This window comes from Sturnus vulgaris, chromosome 23, assembly GCF_052056855.1.
Source record: "Sturnus vulgaris isolate bStuVul1 chromosome 23, bStuVul1.hap1, whole genome shotgun sequence".
Lineage (NCBI taxonomy): Eukaryota > Metazoa > Chordata > Aves > Passeriformes > Sturnidae > Sturnus > Sturnus vulgaris.
In genome coordinates, this window is record NC_142265.1 from 3695642 (window position 1) to 3717494 (window position 21853).

The following is a 21853-nucleotide window of genomic DNA, read 5'->3' on the forward strand; positions in this document are numbered from 1 at the left end:
ACTGGTGTTAATTGCCTTTTGCTTGCTTCCTTCATGCAAAATCTTTAGTGGAGAATTCAATAGAAAACAAATGGAAATACTTCCCAGTGTTTCATTGGCCAGGATAGGAAAAAATCTCTTCCAACAAGCAGGAATTTTCTTCTGGCAAATAAATGGATTCTCATAACCAAGTTCTGTGGAATTGAACCTTTTATTTATTAGCAGCTCTTCCTGTTTCTGTTCATCTTTACTCAGTAAAGATAATGGATGCCCAATTCATCATCCTTGTCCTGATGAAGTCCATGTATTTGGAATTAACAGGAGCCTTTGCTGTTCGTCCAGCCTTTTTTATCCTGCTATTTTTAATTAGTTCTGCAGACTCGGAGACGGTTCTGTGTAAATACCTGGCAGGCTCCTGCCATTTCTAGCATTTTACAAGTCACGTCCAGGCCTGCTTCATATGGGACAGATCAGCTACAGCTGCATGTTCCTGTACTCTGTCTCTTCAGGTGACGGGTGCTGTTTTCCTCTGGATAAATCCAGTGGGATTCCAATTTTTGCTGGCCCTGGCAAGCATGACACCTCTGCACACTTGGGGATGTACCTGTCCCTTACTGCACCTACCTATATTTAATTGTTGTTACCCCCCTTGTGGGGTTTGAATCCTAATGGTTTCCCATTGTTTGAGAGTGAGCAGGAATCTCTCCTGAGTTCCTCTTGCCAAGGAAAAGGCAACACTTGCTTGAGTATCACTTGCAACTTGGTATTTAGAGACCCTTTATGTGGTGAGTCTTTCCTACCAGTCAGCACATTGTTAACCTTATCACCTGTGTCCATGCAAAATTCTGCTCTCTAACTCAATATATGTCTATTTTTCCTTTTAGATTTAACTCCCCATTTTATTTCTGAGCCCTCATCTACTGTCCAGAAGTCTGGTGAGCCCGTCCAGCTCCGCTGCTCCGCTGAGCCCTCCTCAGCTCGCATTTCTTGGCTGTTTAATGGGGAGCCTCTGGACAGCAGGGTGGGAGAAGTGGAAATCCAGTCAGGATCTTTGACAATCGTGTCCCTGAGCCCGGAGATGTGTGGGCACTATCAGTGCATGGCGAGCAGCAGCGTGGGGGCTGTGCTGAGCCGGCCAGCCACCGTGTCCATGGGCAGTAAGTTCATCATCTGCATTTCTGTTCTTTGCTCCTTGCCAATTCTACAGACCTCAGCTGGCTTGTGTGGTTTGTTCTGCTTTGGCTTTTAGAAAACGCCTAGATCAGAATGTTCTGGGGTGTTTTATTCCTCAGCCAGTACGTCCAATATGATGGATTATACACTTCTTGCCTTTCTTTTTAATTACATCATCTGAGACCTGTCAGGTGATGCAGCCCTGGAACAGATTACCCAGAATGTGGATCCCCATCCTTGGAGGTTTTTAAAGCCTCAGCTAGGCCAAACCATACCTGATGGATTTAGTGTTGGTGTCATCCTCATTTTCAGTTGAAGGATCTTAAGTTTCTCATTCAGCAAACACAAATGTTAATCAATGAAATAATATTAATTTCCATGAATTGACCTGAAAATACAAGATTCCCAAATGCTTCCCTTCACAAAGGATGTTGAAAGAGCAGCTGAGCTGCCACACCATTGCAGAAGCATGCTTGAGAGTTGAGGAGAAATCTGTGGGAATTGTTGCCTGGGAAATAAGTGTGAGCTGCAGATCTTAATTTTCATTTGATTTGATCAAACCAGTGCCTTCAGGAGGAGCCAGTCTTCTCTCCTCTTAGGGACAGCTTCCCTTCTCTTAGTTGCACTGGTTCTTCGGATCAGCCTTTGCCTTGATGCTTGATCTGTAAATTATGTGACCTCAAGGGATTTGGAAGAGGAAGGACAATGCCTTCCACATGGAAAGGACAGTGAGGTGCTGAGAGTAGGAGTACAATGTTCCTGCATGATCATGATTTGTCTGCTTGGGACCTGTGGCTGTCTGAATCAGGTCTTTGTCAAGCAGGGTTTGAGTGATTTCTCTGGAAGGGTACCTCATCTATGGAGCATGTCCAAAATGCCCTTGGGAGGAAAATCTCTTACAAGTGTTTTGGTAAAGTACTGACCCATGGCCAGTCCCTCTCAAGAGAGCTCCAAGGGTGGCCAACATAGGAAAACTTCACAGCTTCAAAGAAGTTTGAAGATGGAGGGAGTAGAAGAGCAGCTTTCACACTTCCCTCCTCCCTTGGAGGTTTTGGCAGCACATAGGAAGGTGCAGGGAGCTCTGTGCCTGCCTGTGTTATCATCCCAGAAAGACAATTCCATGTTTTTATGGACAGGCTTCCTGCTGTCAGTGAGAATTGTCTTCTGTAGTTCCAGCAGAGCCTATGAGGAGTCCTGCAGCCTTTCCAGTGTCTCTGCTGGCTTTTCTGGGAGCAGTTGAGGGGATGTAGGAATTATTTTTTTCTCCTCACTGTTCCCATGTAAAAGCTGGCACTTTTTGTGTAAGGAAGTGGATAAAGAGGCTTTATGCTGTTATGGACTGCAGGACAGACCAGGCCTGTTGATGTGGATGTCCAAAAGCTGCACCAGAAAAGATAATCATGAAACCAACTGTATTCTGAACACAGATACTGATCTTACTGCCATGGCTGCTCTTACCCTGTTCCCAACTCTCTCCAGGTTTAGCTGACTTCGATGCTTTGGGGAGAGCTGCTGTTGCAGCAGAAGAAGGAGGCACAGCTCTCATCAGGTGCAAGGTGCCAGAAAGTCACCCCAAAGCACAGGTTCGCTTCCAAGTGCGGGGGAAATGGCTGGAACAATCAACAGGTGAGGTGTTTTGTGCAATATAAGTATCCAGCAAAAGCTTGCGTGGAGTTTTTTCTTTGAACCTAAAGGAAAAAAGTCCTCTGTAAACTTGCAGAACTTCCTGTGCAAATCACTTTATCTACCCGTGGAAATTAGTCTCCTTTGCATGGTGATTTCTTTTGACATTTAGAATAAATAGATATAGCTGATAAATTAAAAAAATTACAAAAAGGAAGACATCTTTTGAAACTAAATTAAATTTAATCCTCTTTTTCCCTTCTCCACTTCTTTAGACAACTACCTAATTCTTCCATCTGGAAACCTGCAAATTTTGAATGTATCTTTAAAAGACAAAGGTTCCTACAAGTGTGCAGTGTACAACCCAGTTACTCATGACCTCAGAGTAGAACTCACTGGACAGAAGCTCACAGTCACACGTGAGTATTCAGTTCAGCTTTCCAGAGTTAATACAGCTCAAACAGAATAAACAACATCCCTAAAGTTTCTAGCAAGGGCCTATCAGTGCCTCCAGCATCATGGTATGTAAGATCTCTCTTGCATTTGTTGCACATCCAGTTTTTATTCCCCCTCACTGTGGAGGAGCACCATGACTGCTTTTCAAATCCCAGGCAGTCACCTGTGGAAAGGGAATACTGCTAATACTTCTGTCCCCAAATCTATTTTGGAGCAGGAAAGACAGTGTTACAACATTGTGCTCAGTCCCAAATGCAGTGTTTGAAAGACATGGAGGGGGACAGAGAATGGGATGGAGGGCGTGGTTTACAAGTTCAGTTGGTTTCTCCTGCAAGGAAAAGCTAAGAGAATTGGGATTGTTCAGCCTGTAAAATAGAAGGTTTAGGGGTGATTTAATTGTGACCTTCCAGTAGCTGAAGGGAGCCTACAAGGAAAATGGAGAGAGAGGGCCTGGAGTGACAGGACAGTGGCTGTCCCATCCCTGGAAGTGTTCCAGGCCAGGCTGAACAGGGCTTGGAACAACCCAGCTTAGTGGAAGGTGACCAGAAACCCAAACCATTCTGTGATGCTATTCCACAATTCTTCTCCTTTCCTCCAGGCCCTTCTTCAGGTGGCTCCCACATCCTTCACCCGCTGGCTCCCCAGAGCCTGGCAGTGCCCCAGCACAGCGCCCTGACCCTGGAGTGTGTGGTCAGTGGGTCAGCTCCAGCCCCCATCCTCTGGGTGAAGGATGGCCAGGATGCTCTGAGGAGAGGCAGGTGGAAGCTGCTGCACTCTCACCTGGTGACAGACCGGCTCGAGCCATCGGATGCTGGAAATTACTCCTGCGTGGTGGGAAGTGACTCTGGAACAGTGAAATATGTTAACTATTCACTTACTGTACTTGGTAAGTGTAAAAGTGGTATCTGCATCACTTAATCAGTGGCTTGTTTGCAGTTTTCTTCTGGTTTTACTCGAAGTCAGGATGAGAAACACAAAGGAGATGAATTTTTTTATCTAAAGTACAGACAGTTTTGCAACACTTCTTGCTACCGACTAAAAGTGAGCAAATTGGAGGTGAATAAGCCAGTTACAAGGTCTTTTGAAAGCTAAACAGTCCAACAGAGAATTAACACCTATATTATTTATACTTTTGACCCAATAACCAAACTCCCATGGCCTGCAGTGCAGCACAAACCATCCAACCAGAAACTACTGCCTGAAATCACGAAGAAGGAAGAAGAACACAGAAAGAAACAACATTGAAAATTCTCAATCTTGTCCCATGCTTGTTACTATATTCTAAAACCCCAATTTTAAAACTCTTCACCATGTGAAATCACACACTCCTATTTTAACTACACACCCATGATTTTAACTCCATCACTCAAATTTGGAAGCCTTCTCCAAGGCCTCAGCTCAAAAGCAGTGTTCTCCAGGGGGTCAGTGCCAGAAAGCACAGAAAACTCAAAAATCCCAGGTTTCTGGGATCGAGCAGGTGAGAAGTAAAGAAATTTTCACATCCAGGCAACAAACAAACTCTTCGTGTACCTGCTACTTTTGGCATCTGCTTCCAAACAGCTTTGCATTCTTTCTCAACCTTAAGTGCATTAAAATAAAGAATACAGATCTGTTTATAATGACCATATCCCATCATTTCTCCCAAGTTAAAATCTGTTATTATTTATCTCCTTAATCCATTTGTAGTCTGAAATAATGAAATCATTGTTATAATAATAACAAACTCCAAGGGAAGACCTGATCCATTTACTTTCCTGCAGAGTGCCAGTGTCAGTAATGTGCCAGGGACCAGATTTGCTTTGGAGGTTGTGTGTGAACAAAAAGCTGGAGAGGGAAGGTGATATGTTTGGATGAGAGCATAAACAAAAGCAAAAGAAACATAATCATATATTTGACCTCTTATTTGGTTGCTAGTTGTTTCTTACTTCATCTCCTACTTCCATTGTAGGAGATTTTCCTGGTATTTGAGTTTTTCTGCATTCATGACAGATTTTGTTTGGGTTTTAAAATGTGTATGTTGGAGTTACTCAGAAAACAGGGCGTTGACACACGACACACCTCTTTTTGGGGGATGTCATTAATTAATTGTTTTGAAAATAGAAATGTTTTATTTACAAGATTAATTTAGATATGTGCCTGTGGAATAAAAGGGAGAAACCATTCAAACAAGCCCATGTGTGGGAAGACCAGCTTCGGGCTGTGCAGTTTGTGGTACTTGCTCAGCCTTTGGATGTGATAAGCCTGTGTAATATTTCACAGCAGCTTTTTCAGGACTTAGACTAAGTCATTTATGTGGGATCATTTCCCTTTCCAGAACCTGCCTCACTCTCCAGGGGACTGCAGGATGAAACCGTGGCCGCCGGAGCCAGCGTCCATTTCTGGTGTGACGTTGGTGGCAGCCCCGCTCCCAGCCTCACCTGGCTCCACAATGCTGCTCCTCTCCAGCCCTCCCCACGACATTTCCTCACAGGAAAGCACCTGCACATCTGTGGGGTCACCCTGCAGGACTCTGGCTTGTACCAGTGTGTGGCAAACAATGGGATTGGGTTTGTGCAGTCCACGGGGAGACTCCGTGTCCAGCCAGGTAGGAGCACTTGCAGCCCTCAAGAACTTACATTAAGCATTTATACTTTAGGCTTTATTCTTTCCTCTACTTTAAGCTTTGTTTCCCCCCTAGATTATGTATTAATTTGTTTCTGACCACTAATCTTACAAAGAAGGTGCTTTCAGCTGGATTTTAAGAGATGTAAGGATTTCTGGGGTAGTGTGGCTGCTTGATACTTAAAACCTGGATTATCAGCTGCAATCAAATCAGCTTATGATTGGATTTGATGTGATTTATTCTTAAATAGAATCAGGATCCTGTTGTGCTGGATGAGCTGGTACTCCTAGTAGTATTGGCTGCTGAGTAGTAAAGCCTGTTCTATAATCAAGTTTACACAACAGTCATCAGGTTTGGGGTTAATGCACACTTCCCCTCTATCAGATTGGCAGGATCAGGTACCAGTAGTCTTTTTGATCTCTTTTCTGTCTAAGATACCTTCTAATACCCAGAGAAGTTGATTTCTGCTGGCATGAGGATGCTGGCAAGACTGTTGCTGTCCGTGTCCTCTCCCTGTCGTGCATAGCTGAAGCTTTGAACCTTCTCTGGACCAGTTATGGTTGGTGTGAGCTGTGCAGAGCCTGGCTGAGCAGAGATTTTGTGGCCTGTGGGTGTGTGGAGTGAACTAAGCCAGTCTTGTCTACATTGTGTTCCTCATTGATAGTCAAATCTTTGTCATATAGAGAATTTAAAGTGTGGTTTGAGTGTAGGTTTTAATCGGCCTTCTCTGAGGAGGAGTCTGTGCCGATTACTTCAGTTTACCCTTCTAAAGTCTTGAGATGCTGTGTAGAGAAGAAACAATTGTTAAAATGGTTAGAAAGAACCACGTGTGATTTTTAAAATTGTATTGACTTGTTCTGGCAGTTAAGTGTCATATCCCTTAGTTGAATTAATTTTTGGTTGTATTTCCCCCCAGACAAAGACTCTGTCCCCATCATCATCTTTTCCCCAGCCAACACCACCGTGGTGGCTGGCGAGGACGTGACCCTGTCCTGCAACGCCACCGGCGTGCCCGCTCCTCTGATCCGCTGGTACGACAGCAGAGGCCTCGTGGTCAGCCCCACTCCGGAGCTTCACCCCAAACCCCAGAGCCCTCCCCGGGCAGGGGCAGAGCCCTGGTGCCCCTCGGTGCCCCGGCTGGGCTGGGGCTCCCTGCTCCTGCAGAACGTGACCCCCGAGCGTGCCGGCGAGTTCCGCTGCGAAGCCAGCAACGAGCATGGCTCTGCCCTGTCCTCAGCCTTCCTCACTGTGGGTAAGGTGAAACCCCGAACTGCCCTCTTGGCTCCCTGATGTGGGTGAGAAATGCCTCAAAAGAAGAAATGCATGGCAGGTGGGTGGGGTGGAGTCTCAGGGAAAGGAAGCAGAGGAGTCTGAATTGTCTTCATGGATCAGTTCCTCCCTCCCACCTTAGGCAAAGGAGGAATGCTGTGTGCATTAGCATCTCATATGTGATAAAAACTATCTGAGGGTGGTATTTTTAATTTATTTTCTTTATTTCTGTCTAGGAAAAGATAGTACTTACAAAATAGCAAGATGGGAAAGAGCCTTTCCTCGCATTGAAATATTATGTGACATTAATAAGAGGTTTGAGCTCCCCCAAGTTCCCTTCACAAGAACTGAGATGCAGATTTTTAGTTACATGAAGTTACTTAAGTTTCTCAGCTCTTTCAGCACCTTGCCTTAGTTAATTTAGCTGAATGCCAGGGAGATTTCAGGTCAGTGGGATTTCATATGTGGCCCTATATTTAAAGTTCTTTGGTTAGAGATTAAAACTCCTGTAAATAACATGAAAAGATGCCTAAAGGTTCACTTAGGGGAAAAAAAGAAAGAAGAAACCTCAAGAAAGTGATCCCATCATGTAGTTTTATAAATCAGTTATTTTTGGACCTTGCTGAGTGGAAACACGAAACTAAATATCATCCCAGAATTCAGCTTGTGTTAAAGAGAAAAATCCCACTGCTTTGCCTCAGAATTTTATGGCAGTGAGTTCAATTTTAATGCTTTGTTTATTAACTTTTATCGGTTTCTAATACGTTGTACTGGCTGCTGATTATGGTGCAGAGGGTGGTTAAGGCATTTGGTTTTGATATAAAAGTCCCTGAGGGCTTTCTGGGAGCTGTTAGGGGTTTAGAACAGCTCCCAGCCATGCCAAAGACATGCTCAGACACTCAGCTGTTTAATGAAGAATTCCTGCCAGGTAACACTTCTGAAGCACCTGAATGACTTCAGCTGGGATTCCAGGGCATTTCTTCAGTATAACGATCAGCTTAAGCACCTTTCAGCCTCAATACCTGTTCCTGTAATTTGCCTTGTCCCAGCACACAGTAAGAGAGCCCATTTGGCTGAAAAATATATATATTTTTTTTTTCCCTCTGCTGGATCGATTCCAGGCTATGATTCATTGCATGGACTTACAGCGGGCAGGACAACTTCAGCTGCCATCATAGTGAGAAACCACCAAAATGTAAAATGATGCCTCAGGATCCTGTACCCACAGCCCTCCCTTTTTAAAGTCTTTTTTAGACAGTTGTGGGGTTGGTCTGCATGGCAGGAGCTTCCCAGAGCTACTGAACACAAGGTTAAATCTCCAAAATAACTTCATCTAATGGAAATGAAGGAGAAAAATTCACTGCAGGTAGTCTGAGTAGCAGGAGAGGGAGTGAAAAACACAGGGAGCATTTAGTCTGTGCATGTGGGTGTTTCAGGGGCAAATGGGCTGAAGTTGCTCCCACAGAAACCTTAGAGAAGCTCTGGGACATCCTAATGTGATTTGAAACACGTGTCAGGCGTGGGTGACCTCAGTGATGTGCTGGTTCAGGTTTTCAGAGGGCTTTCCCAGCCTGCTGAGGTATTTGGAGAGCTTGCAAAGCAGGCAGGATCCTCTGGCTGTTAAAGAAGCAGGGAAGAAGTGCCTGGGAATGTGAGATAAAACCTGGAGCTGCCATGCTGCTGGCTCTGCTTCTGACTGTACCCCGGTCAGGAGGGGAGCAGGAGAACAAGCAAAGGTGCTGTGGAACACAGCAGGTGGGGAAAGGTTTCTGCAGGAGAAGAGGCTCAAAAAGTGAGGGCTCTTCCCCTTTGAAATGAGGCAGCTGAAGGGGAGAAACAACAGCAGGCATAGAGTACTGGGTATTATGGAATGTGCAAGTTGGAGCCAGGCTGGGAGAGTTGGGATGGTTCATGCTGGAGAAAAGAATCTGGGGAGATCTGAGACCCCCTTCCCATGTCTGCGAGAGCTGGAGAGAGTTTTTGTACAAGGGATGGAGGGACAGGACACAGGGAATGACTTCCCACTGCCAGGAGGCAGGGATGGATGGGATATTGGGAAGGAATTGTTCCCTGTGAGGGTGGTGAGGCCCTGGCACAGGGTGCTCAGAGAAACTGTGGCCTCATCCCTGGGAGTGGTCAAGGCCAGGCTGGACAGGGCTTGAAGCAACCTGGGATAGTGGAAGGTCCTCTGGGGAAGTGGGGCATGGAACTGGATGGCCTTTAAGGTCCCTTCCAACCCAAATCATTCTAAGATTCTATGAATACATTGTTTTAAAACTCCAATTTTGGGACATTCAGTCCTTCTCTGGTTGCTGGTGGGATCAGGATTTTGGGTGCAAGCAGTCTTTGGCCTGACTCAGCTCAGTGCTGCTGGTGTTCCCAGTGGGATTGGGAAGCTGAGGAAGAAAAATCTCCATGGCTAAAGGGAAAGGGATGGCACTGAGAGCAACAGCCAAAAAAAGTTGCATAATAACACAGCAGCAGAGAGAAGGCTGATGTGCTGGGTTATATGGGTAGTAATTATACCAGAAACTTCGCAAAAAGAGCTTAGATCTGAATTACTTAATGGGAATTGTTACCCAGGGATTGTTTTCCAAAGCAAAAATACAACAACCCTTCAGTTGTTGACGACTCCCCTCCTGCAGCAATAAACACAGCGCTGGCTGTGGGTCTGCTGTCACCAGCTGAAACCACAACTCATTCTCCACTCCAGTGGAGTGTCCCCAGTGCCAGCAGGCGTCAAACCAAGCTGTGCCCACCCACATCCTCGGGGTCCACCACGCTGCTCAGGGCCTTCCACCTCCTCCCATTTGTTTCCAATATCACGCCCTTCCCGCTGCTCCGCTGACAGCAGAGATGCCCTTTCTCTCAGGGATTGTTCTGGGAGTGTCTGGCATTTTAAGACCATCTGGGCTTTGGGGACATCCTCCCCATGTTGTTGCCTTCTTCCTGTCTCTGAATTTTGTGGCATTGCTAAATAAATGAGAAGAAACAAACAAGGAGTGCTTGCCGAGAGCGTGTCTTCAATTTGAAAAGAGAACTTTCCTTCCCAGCTTTTTAAAAAGTGGCCAAAAATAGCAGCCACACTTGCTGCTGGTATTTTAATGGAGGTTTGAAGGAATCTGAGTCAGCCAGGCTAACACTGCCTAGGCTTTACATTACCAAGGAATTTGTTTGTTTTGTAAACCAAGTTCCCTTCATTCCCTTCCCCTTCCAGACCCCGGCACGTAACATAAACCTACACAAATCTGAAAGGACGGACAGGGCTCCGAACATCTGGCTGTCCTGCTGCTGCCGTGTGCAGCCTTGAGGAGCTGTGCTGCTTCCCAAACCTTCTTGCTTTAAGTACTGATGTTTTCTAGTCCTGGATAATCTCAGATGTCCAACCTGCCATCCTTTTCCTGCCTGGGATTCTAACGAGCCCTGCATCAGCCAAACAGGGCTTTTTTTTTTTTTGTCTTGTGGCCTCTTTTAGACTGCTGATACTATATAGATTTCTTTTTCATACCAGCAAAAGTAAATAGGATGGAGAGGGCTGGAGAAGGATTTCTAGAAATGCCTTGGTATTAAATTGCATGTAGATCTTCCTGTAAACTGAGTTTATTCTCAGCATAAATTTTCAAATGAAGTAGTTGAGTTGTGCAGCTTTCAAAGCTTCTCTAAATTACAGCTAAAACCTCAGAAACTGGGGTAGGAGAATGTCCTCTTGTGTGCATGCCAGTGCAGGCCATGAAAAGTTCCTTGTACAACGGCGTACAAATTACTCTGTTTGTCTCACAAATTTAGCTATATACTTATTTATTTCTTTTAACATGTATTGCCATGACTTAATTTAGTGGAGATACAGTCAAACTGTGCCTGTAGACCTTGAGTTTCAGCTTTTCTGTCTTTGCTACTGCGAAAAAAACACCAAACCAAATAAAACAAACCGAACCCCACCGCTGTGCCCTGTAAAAACACCCAGGCCGCAGCTTGGCACCAGGCTCAGATCTGTGTGGGCACCTCTGGACCTGGCGTTTTGCAGCAGGGCTTGTTTGGAAATGTCACTGTGGAATGATTGAGCGTCCCCTGGGCGCGGGGCGAACGCACGTCATGGTGGGGATGTAACCAGACCCTCCCTTTGCAGTTCCTTCAGCAACTGGCACGAGAGCAGGAGAAACAGCTCCTCTGGAGCTCGCCCAGAGCGACCAGAGCGGCGCTGATGTTGCTGCAGAAATGGCATTTCCAAGCTCGCCTCCAACGAAATCTCCCCTGGACGCGGCTGCCATGGACAAAGCGCCGAGCGCGGCCGCCCCGCCCGAGGCCCCCATCATCCTGAGCCCCCCACAGACCCCCAAACCGGACACCTACAGCCTGGTGTGGCGGCCGGGCCGCGCCGGGGGCCTGCCCATCAACGCCTACTTTGTCAAATACCGCAAGGTACTGTCCCATCCCAATCATCCCCTGCCATCCCAACCATCCCCTGCCATCCCAGTCATCCCCTGCCATCCCAACCATCCCCTGCCATCCCAACCATCACCAGCCATCCTCTGCCATCCCAGTCATCCCCTGCCATCCCAACCATCCCCTGCCATCCCAGTCATCCCCTGCCATCCTCTGCCATCCCCTGCCATCCCAGCCATCCCAACCATCCCCTGCCATCCCAACCATCACCAGCCATCCCAGCCATCACCAGCCATCCCCAGCCATCCTCTGCCATCCCCTGCCATCCCAGTCATCCCCTACCATCCCAGCCACCCCAACCATTCCCAGCCATCCCCTGCCATCCTCTGCGATCCCCAGCCATCCCCTGCCATCCTCTGCCATCCCCAGCCATCCCCAGCCATCCTCTGTCATCCCAACCATCCCCTGCCATCCCCAGCCATCCTCTGCCATCCCAGCTACCTCAACCATCCCCTGCCATTCCCTGCCATCCCCTGCCATTCCCAGCCATTCCCTGCCATCCCCTGCCATTCCCAGCCATTCCCAGCCATCCCTAGGCATGGTTCTGTGCGTTCCCCAAGGATCCAGTAGTGCTGGTGTTATCCAGGTCATGGCAGAACACAGTCTGTAGTTGAAGCACAACATTCCTGTGCCCACACAGCTCGTTTGAGGGGTGGCTGACATTGTCACCAAGACACTGCTCTGTCTAGTTTTGAGTAAGATTTATCTACTTTATCTAGATTTATTTTTCTGTCCTTTACAGTGTCATTATGGAGAGTGGGGCTCCAGGGCATGCTGTGTGCAGTCAATGGGGTTAAAAATGTGTTTAAATGTGAGCCAGCTTGAATCTGTGTGTGAGAGCAGAAGGGAAGCTGAGTTTTACCTTAGTACCTCACCGAGTTTGCTGCTCTGGGGCCCAAAGAGACTCAGTTAAACTGAAGTTACCAAATATGAAAGTGAACTGAAATTTTCAGGGCAGTACGTACTATGCATTAAAAATAGTGTGTCAACACCGAGCTCCTTTGCTTCACATAACATGGTGGGATTCCTGGGGTCTCTTGAGCAGAACCAGGAGTTGGACTCTTGGATCCTTGTGGGCCACTTTCAGCTCAGGAGGTTCTGTGATTCTGAGATCAGAACCAAGCAATGCTTGCATCTGTTCTTCCAAGCAAACCAGTTTTCTGCGTGGCAAAGCTGTTTGATGTATTTTTCATAAGCTTTTTAATCCTCTACATCCTGATCTTGTCTTAGCCTGGAGGGAATGCTTAGATTTTTGACCTGTTGGTTCCTGAAAACCAAGTGCCAGAGTTTGTTGGTGATAATTTCTCATCCAGAGGCGGTTGGTTCACATAAGCTCTGGAAGCTCTGAATGCTTTTTTGACCTTTTTGACGCTCTCCCTTCTCTCACACCAATGCTTTCCACATTAAATGTGCTCACTCATGCATTTCTCGGCAGTAAATTTATCCTGGTTTTTAGGGTGGTGCTCTCTTTGTGTCATTAAATAATTTTATTGATTTCCCTCTTTTAATAGAGGAAAAAAAAGTTGGAGGAATAAAAACCTTGGAGTGGCTGCTGTAGAAGAAAATAGTTGAACAAAGACCTCTGGCATAACCTTTGATAATCCACAGCATTTAGATCTGACTCCAATGTTTTATTAAAGTCTTATATTGTTTAGTAGTTTATTTTTGGTGGAATCTTTGTCTTTTCCTTTGAGATTTGGGGTAATGTTTTCCTGCAAAGGTCAAGCATTAAGAGACTACCCAGAATGTCTTTGGAGCTGGTGGTTTCACTGCTAAGTTTAAAAGTGTTTTTGTTTAAAAAAAAAAAGGAAACATGCATTGATAAACCCAAATCGTTAGTCTCCCTGTTGACTTTTTTCCCCATCCATAAGGAGTAACTAAGATACTTTTTGTTGCCCATTTTAGCCAATAAATATTTTTTAATGCTGAAGTATAGGGAAAGATGGACTATTGCAGGGAAAGTCTCCTTCTCATTAGGGTTATGGGTCCAGCCCTTTAGTAGCACACAGCTGAAGGTTGACTGAAGGCTTGAAAATCATTTGGGCTATTGTAGTTTTAACCACAAGTGAAAAGGAAAAAAATCACCCAGTCAAAACCAACTGCATGTGTGTGTGTGGAGAGGGAAAATAAGTTTATCCAAGGAGTGCTGTGAAAGTGGGTGCAAAGCTGCTGTTGGTAGTAGAAGCAGTTGGAGACAAACCATAGTAAGAGAATGTAGGAGAACAGCAGGAGTTTTGGTGAGGGGCAGAAGTCCTTTGGTGCCTGTGTGTGGAGTGGTGTGGGGTATGAGCAGTCCCTGGTTCTGAGCATGCTGTGCTGATGATGGTTTCTCCCTGTGTGCAGATAGAAAAAAAACATAGGTAAATGTAGGAGAACAGCAGGAGTTTTGGTGAGGAGCAAAGGTCCTTTGGGGTGTGAGCACTCCCTGGTTCTGAGCATGCCAAGCTGATGGTTTCTCCCTGTGTGCAGTTGAAGGCAAACCGTAGGTAAATGTAGAACAGTTTTGGCAAGTGTCACAGGCTCTTTGGGGTGTGAGCACTCCCTGTTTCCAAGCTTGCCATGCTGACAGTGTCTCCTGTGCACAACTGGATACAAACCATCGATAAATGTAGGAGAACACTTTTACTTTGGGGTGTGATGTGGTTTATGAGCAGTCCCTGTTTCCAAGCCTGCCATGCTGACAGTGTCTCCTGTGCACAGCTGGATACAAACCATAGTTAAATGTAGGAGAACAGTTTTCCTTTGGGGTGTGATGCAGGGTGTGAGCACTCTCTGTTTCCAAGCCTGCCATGTGACAGTGTCTCCTGTGCACAGCTGGAAACAAACCATAGGTAAATGTAGGAGAACACTTTCCCTTTGGGGTGTGAGCACTCCCGTTTCCAAGCCTGCCATGCTGACAGTGTCTCCTGTGCACAGCTGGAGACAAACCATAGGTAAATGTAGGAGAACACTTTTACTTTGGGGTGTGATGCAGGGTGTGAGCACTCCCGTTTCCAAGCCTGCCATGTGACAGTGTCTCCTGTGCACAGCTGGAGGACGGGCTGAGCGCTGCGGGCGGCTGGCACACGGTGCGAGTGCCGGGCAGTGAGAACGAGCTGCGCCTCACCGAGCTGGAGCCCTCCAGCCTCTATGAAGTGCTGATGGTGGCCAGGAGCGCTGCTGGCGAGGGCCAGCCGGCCATGCTGACGTTCCGCACCAGCAAGGGTAAGTGCAGCACAATGTGCCCTGTGTCCTGGCCTTCCAGAGACATTTATTTAATGACATCAGTCATTTAATGGCATCTGCTAAGCCATATGTGAAATATTCTGCAATTTATTTGCTAAAGAACAGCCTCTAATAGCTAAAATCGCTGTAGGGCAAACTTCCCTGAGTGTGAGGCTGTTGGTAAGTAGAAGCTATTAAAGGCTTGATAATATTATTTTTGGGGTGATTGCTAAGATTTGTACTGTGGGATTTCTCTTGCTTTAAGGAGCAAAGTCAGGAGCAGCCTGTCCTTGTTGAGGTTTTTAATCACAGGAGAAACTCTGCTTTGAGCTTTCATGTATCAACAAAGCTGTTCCTGGTTTGCTTTGCAGACACCTCAGTGACAATCTCTGCTGACCACGAGCCAGCTGTTCTGATAGTTGTGTGCAGACAGCAACAAGCACAACATTCCTAATCAGAGCATTTTTTCTTTCAAACTTGGACACTGGTGCCTGTGCTCTTTAGCACACAAACAAGTAGATATTTTTTGGACTACTGTCCAAGAACAGCTTTTAAGTGACAGAGGGCAGGTTTAGATGGGATATTGGGAATGAATTCTTCCCTGTGAGGGTGGTGAGGCCTGGCACAGGGTGCCCAGAGAAGCTGTGGCTGTCCTCTCCCTGTCCCCAAGACCAGGTTGGATGGGGCTTGGAGCAGCCTGGGATAGTTGAAGGTGTCCCTGCCCAGGGGAGGGGCTGGACCAAGATGAACTTAAAGGTTCCTTCTGACTCAAACCCCTCTGGAATTCTATGAAGGACAGGAAAGCTTAATTTTTAAAAAATAATTTAATGTCTTCATGAAATTTGTGAAACAGATCCTTTGCCCTATCCATCCTTATCATCATTCTATCAGTGAACAGAACTGGTGGCCCCCAATCTCGGAAAATCTCCCCCCCTCTAAAAAAAGTCAACAACTCCCTAATTGTGACCCACTCACCCCACCAGAACATCTCTGCCTGATGAAACTTTGGGTCCCTCCCAGGCACCTGCCTAACAACTTAAATAATTTCTGACCTACTCACCCTACACAGCCCAGCAGACACAGTCCCAGCCTGCACTGCCCTCACCCAGACACAGAAATGTTCAGTATGGCTGATTGGTCCCTCACCTGCTCCAAAGGGAGCCTCATCCTCATCTGGATGAGGATTCTGCTAGGGCCCCTACTTACACAAAGAAACCTCTAACACAGGAGTCCTTCTCCTCTCCCCTTTCATAGGTTGTCCTACTATGAGGCCAAACACCATCTTGAGAGGCTACAGTCACCCATCTCCAGCCTGTTCTCAGCCATCCCCTTCCATGCACAGACCCTCAGGATGAATCTGAGGGGGATTCTCTGTAGAAAACCCCAGATTTACCTGATTTTTTGTGCTACACCTCCTCCCTTTATCATCACAGGTGCACATTCCTCCACCCCACTTTCCTCCACAAGTCAGGTTCTAACAACCCCCAGGGTATGGTATCAAACTGTAGCAAAATCCCATTCCACCCATACTTTTCCATAAAAGACATCCTTGTGTTCATACTCATGTTCCTCCTGCTACTGACCCTCCCAGCTTACTGGGGGGCCGAGAAAACTTCCCACCAGCAAAGCCACTTGTCACAGCCCATCATATTAAACCCAGATGACACTTCCTCTTCACGGTCCTCTGGTCAATCCCTGTCAAACTGAGAGGAATCAGTACTGCCACCCTTCCCTGCTCCATACTGTCCTGCCACCCCTACTGCCCTAGGTCCGAAGCCCTCTCAGCCTGGTGTACTGGCTCCAGCTGCTTCCACAGCATTTTTACTGCTTCTCTAGACATGGATTTCGGTGTGTAATTTTCCCCACATGATGATGTGATGAGTGAGCTTGGCAGCATAGGCAGGAGCTGGTGGCATCACCACTGAGCACTGTGGATGTCAGTACTGCAGATGGACAATCACTCACCCACAGCCTGGGTGGGAAATCTCTCATGCTGTCCCAAAGAAACTCCCTGATTGTTCTCTTGACTGTTCAGTTTGGGATTTGGAGGCAGGGCAGCACAGTGACCTTGTAGAGTGAGCATTGACAAACAGCATTTCCTTATGCATGCCCTATGCTGATGTATTGTCTGTCAAATCTTTTTAGAAAGAACATCATCCTCAAAAAACACACAGGCTCCATCTCCACCTGTAGGAATCCCCAAACATCCCGTTGTTCCTGAAGGCACAAATAATTTCGGTGTCATCCTTCCGGACCTGTCTCGCCACAGTGGAGGTAGGAGTGTGGATGGTTTGTGATTCAGGCACGAAAAGTTGTGTTGCAAAGAGTTAATCTGTGCTTATTACTGTTCCAAGTGCTTGTATTGTCTTCTCTGTTTCCTCTTTATTTGGAGGTTGCTCTGTTAAATAGGATATTTCCAAGGATGCTGCTGCCTGCATGTGTGGCTCTCAAAAAACAAGAGAATTTTCGCTTACAACCCATGTTTTTACTGCTCATTTTTAAACCCGTGGTTTCATTTTGCTAAATACTCTGGTTTTCTCTTTCCTTCCACTGAGAAAGAGCCAGAGGAAGAGGAAATGGGAAATGGCTGTGTCACAGCTTTAAGTTCTCAAAGTGTGTGGTATCTGTTCTGAAAGTTCTCCTGTGGCTTCCCAGGGACAGGCTTATTTCTGATGGTGAGGAGATATAAGCACTTCCCAGTAGATACAACGTTTGGCCTGGTTTCCAGTGAAAAGAGCACGTTTATAGTCTTTTTTCTCACCCCTCCTTCCCCCAGTCTTTGAACTCCTTGTCCTGGTTCAGGCAGATTTACTCAGGGGCTGAGATCTCAAAGGTATCTAAAATTTGGGGTAAAGCCAAAGGTGAGTGGAGAGTTTAATAACACAGGTGAGGAGCTGAGCTTGTGGCAGCACTGAATATCAGAGGAGCCACACAAGGGCCTTACTTGTGCCTGGCTGCAAATGCTCAGCTGCTGCATGCCCCAGAGCTGCCAGCCTGCTGCTCCTTGCTCCACTCCTCAGCACCAGCTCCCTGTTCATGAATCCAGGCTGGTTTAGTAAAACCTCACAGCTCTTACAACCAGATTTACTAACACCTCTTTCCCTTCTCTGTCCCACTGCTGCCTGTAACTCCAGTGAGTTCTGTAAGTACATCCTGGTGCATGCTTTGTTCTCTATTCCTTCTCATTTCTCCAGCACTTGTTAATGCAAATGGGTTGAAGTTTCATTGGATCTGGGGGGATTTTGGGGGGCTTGAAAATAATAACCATGTTTTTCCTGTTCACTTAGTGTCTGTGTCTGTTTTCGTGTAGAAATGGTTGGAGTAGTGCAATGCCATGTAATTTTTTAATATTATATTGATGATATAATCAATTCCTCTTTTAATAGAGGAAAAAGAAAGTTGGGGGAATAAAAGTCTTGGAGTGGAAGAAAATAATTGAACAAAAACCTCTGGCATAACCAGAGGCTTATTATTATATTAAATCAGAGGTTTAATATTATATTGATGATATAATCAATTTCTCTCTTTTAATAGAGGAAAAAAACTTGAGGGAATAAAAGCCTTGAAGTGGTAGCTCTAGAAGAAAATAGTTGAACAAAAACCTCTGGGATAACCTTTGATAATCCACAGCATTTAGATCTGCCTCCAATGTTTTTTGATGTTGTCTGCATCAATCTTTTTCAGCAGAGTAAAGGCAGTGGTGATTTCAGGAGGATTTAAGATTCTCCTTGTTAATACGTGAAATCCAACATAATCATCAGCAACGAGTCTAATCTCTTGTTAGTGAAAATTAAGTCTCGGCTGCCTCTAATCCTCTTGTAAGCAAATTTCCCCTTCCAGTTCCAGAAGCTCCTGACCGACCCACGATATCCACGGCATCGGAATCGTCCGTCTACGTCACGTGGATCCCCCGTGCCAACGGGGGCTCGCCCATCACTGCCTTCAAAGTGGAGTACAAACGTCTGGGTCGCAGCAGCGACTGGCTCGTGGCAGCTGGCAACATCTCTCCCTCCAAGCTGTCCGTGGAAGTTCGGAACTTGGAGCCAGGTATCAGAAATGAGATTTCATTCCTGCAGGTTTTATTCAACTTCTGCTTGGATTACCCCGTTTCTGCTCGATTAGGTTTGGGTTTTGTGTATGGGCTAGGAGCTTGTTACATGAATTCAAGTTGATTTCTGGCTTTCCAAGTGGAAAAAGAAACCCCACCATAATTTAATACTTGTTCATGTGGAGAGGAGGGTTGTGTATCACTGCTATTTTTAACTTAATTGTCCTTCTAGAGAACACTCAGAATGTAGAGAAAAATGCATTAATGGAAAAATGTCTGTCCTGACTTCTTCCAGTACCCAGCCCTGAAAACTCAGGGAAAAAACACAAGAGAAGATGGAGTAGATGGTGATAAGGATCCTTTGAAGCATTTTCTCACTGCCCACAAGTTTAGGGACTTCCTGAGCTGATGGAGGTGTCTCCATCTGTGTGTACAATAGCCTTTCCTTGAGTGACTTCTGGAAGCTGTTTATATCTCCACATCAGTCCGTGGCAAGGACTGCCGTCCTTTTCTAAATGGACGCTGTGCAAAAAGTGCTTCCTAATCTGTTTAGTCTCCCCTTGAATCCTCTTTCTTTTGTTTTGCTACAAGGGCTTCTTTCTCCCCCTCTTTCCCTTAAAAGGAGAGATGTACAGGTTCCGAGTGATCGCGGTGAACACCTACGGGGAGAGCCCGCGCAGCGCGGCGTCGCGCCCGTACCAGGTGGCCGGCTTCAGCGGGCGCTTCTCCAGCCGGCCCATCGCCGGCCCGCACATCGCCTACACCGAGGCCATCAGCGACACCCAGATCATGCTGAAGTGGACGGTGGGTACAGCAGTCTGCTCTTACACTGCAGAGTTGAGGATTAAGAGCTGTTTGCAGAGTGGGGAGTGGGGGGTTTTCCTCCCCGCAAGACCTGGAGGTGATCGTGTTACCAGGACGGGGCTGAGGCACCTCGTGTCTCTATGCTAGAACTGATTTAATGGAACTTGTGCCTCTCTCCTTTGCCCCCATTTCCAGACCCTTTTTCCCACTCGGAGGCAGTCCTGTCAATTATCTGTTGCCTTTTGCACCATCTCCCAGCTTCCCTCCACCCCGCTCCCCTTCCAGCTCTCCGGGGACCCCACACTCCCCTCCTCGGGTTACGCCAGATGTGCCCAACTGGCAGCTCCAGTGAGAGGCTGCAGCCGCCCCAGTCCACCTGCTCTGGCACAGACATATCAGAGGCACCAGTGGGCTTAACTCTGTCCCAAGCCCTGTTCATGCCATGAGTTGTGAGTGAGTTGGCTCTGTTTCCTGCAATTCCTGCTGCTTTTGTCAATCCAGGCTGGGGTGGCTGGGAGTGTGTTTCAAACCCGCCGTCTTCCCTCACATCCAGTGGAGGTTTCATGTTAGAGAAACATTTTCCTTTCCCCTGTTACCTCGTCTATTGTAAACAAGTACTTTAAAGTCCTTATTGAAACCCACAGAAATTCTTTGCTCTTGTTTTGAAATCTAACCCCCGGTATACTTTGGAGGATTTAATGTGTAGAGTTCCCAGTGTTAGTTTGCTCAGCTAGCTCAGCCTTAAGAGATGTTAAGGATAATAAACTTAAAATAACCTCTGGTTCCTCAGGAGGCTGCATAACTTAAAGTAAAAGATTCTTGAGCTGATTTTTTGAGTGACCTTAACTCTTTCTGAAAAGTTTTATGGTTTTAACTTTTCCATTTCCATTAATCATGCAGATTTTCAGGCTGTGCATGGTCAAACCCTAACTGAGGGTTTTGGAAGTGAAGCGGGAGGAAAGTGTCAGCCCCAGCTCAGTCTCATGTCCCCATCCTACTCTCTGGCTACTCCTGGGAGTTCAGCCACCTTTGCTTACACAGCCTTAGTAAAAATATTCATATTTGCAGAGATACTCGGTGGTGACAACTCAGCAGGACTCAGTTAAAACTTTTCTCCTCTCTTAAAATTCCTTTGCAGTACATCACATCGAGCAACAACAACACACCCATCCAAGGATTTTACATCTATTACCGGCCCACGGACAGCGACAACGACAGCGACTACAAGCGCGATATCGTGGACGGTACGGGGCTTGCAGAAGGGGAAGGACACCCTGTAGCCATGTTGGCTGTGTTTATATGAAATCTAAACTGCTTTTCCCAAGCAGTCTTTATAATATATCTCACAGAAGGAGCGATCTCAACTCCCCAGCGTCAGGTTTTGCCCACACGTGAGCTGCTTTCTTCCTTCTGAAGCCTCTTTGACGTGGGAGCTTGAGAACTAAATACTGGGTTTAAGTTTGGCTTGTTACACAGCTGCACATCCTTAATGAAGGTCTATTTAAACCGGTGTAGCTTCAAGTTGTATAAAGAGAAAGTGGTGTAAATGAGGTTTAACCCAGGATAAAAACATCTGGGTTAAAGACTGTACTAACAAGTAGCTGGCTTTTAAAATTATTTACCCCAGCATGGACTTTCTAAGCTGGTAGTACCTTGTGTGTAATTGCCCTTCTCTCACCTCGCCTAATCACTTCTCCTGCTATAAGGAAGTTGCTTTTAGCCTCAAGTGCTCTAGCACTCTGCAAATGCAAGTATGTTTGTGCTTCATTTTGCCTTTTAATCAAGTTATTTTTTTCCCCTGTGCATATTAGATCATCATTTTCCTGGAAGAAGTTATTAGATAATGTCTATATTAGTCCAGAAGTGGAAAACCCTTTAAAAAATATTTTATTTAATGTCCTTATTGCTCGGGCTGAGCAAACGCAGTGATCTCATTCTGGCCCGATGACGTTAATTATTTTTTTCCCCCTCATTTATTCAGTTACAAGAGGAATGGACCTTTATTTTGAAAATTTTCCCCTGCCAGACAATACTGCACATAGTACTTTGATGCATGACATAAGCTTTTGCACACTATAAAGCTATTAAAGATCCAGAGTTTGAGCTCAGAGGCTTTAAAGAACCTTATGCAGGCTGCACCTTCATCTGCAAATGTATTTTAGCTTTTGCTAGACAGAACTCATGTGTTTATAAATCTTATACACTGAGCAGTTAGTTGTTTAAGTGGGCTCCACTGTGCTGTGAAATTAGCT

The 21853-nt window shown here is 46.2% G+C and overlaps 1 protein-coding gene across 3 annotated transcripts in view; it reads left to right on the plus strand.

Annotated features, from left to right (window-relative positions):
- CDON (cell adhesion associated, oncogene regulated) overlaps positions 1–21853 on the plus strand; it is a 57347-nt gene that overhangs the window by 20132 nt on the left and 15362 nt on the right. For all 3 annotated transcript variants that reach the window (XR_015808206.1, XM_088177956.1, XM_088177957.1), the window contains exons 3-14: positions 864–1136; positions 2632–2778; positions 3051–3194; positions 3830–4117; positions 5546–5815; positions 6750–7085; positions 11229–11521; positions 14575–14749; positions 16895–17023; positions 18590–18796; positions 19420–19601; positions 20740–20845. Coding sequence is in view for 2 of the 3 variants with exons in the window: in XM_088177956.1 (XP_088034082.1) it covers positions 864–1136; positions 2632–2778; positions 3051–3194; positions 3830–4117; positions 5546–5815; positions 6750–7085; positions 11229–11521; positions 14575–14749; positions 16895–17023; positions 18590–18796; positions 19420–19601; positions 20740–20845 (2550 nt within the window). In the remaining variant the exon portion in view is untranslated. The remainder of the gene's footprint in view (positions 1–863; positions 1137–2631; positions 2779–3050; positions 3195–3829; positions 4118–5545; positions 5816–6749; positions 7086–11228; positions 11522–14574; positions 14750–16894; positions 17024–18589; positions 18797–19419; positions 19602–20739; positions 20846–21853) is intronic.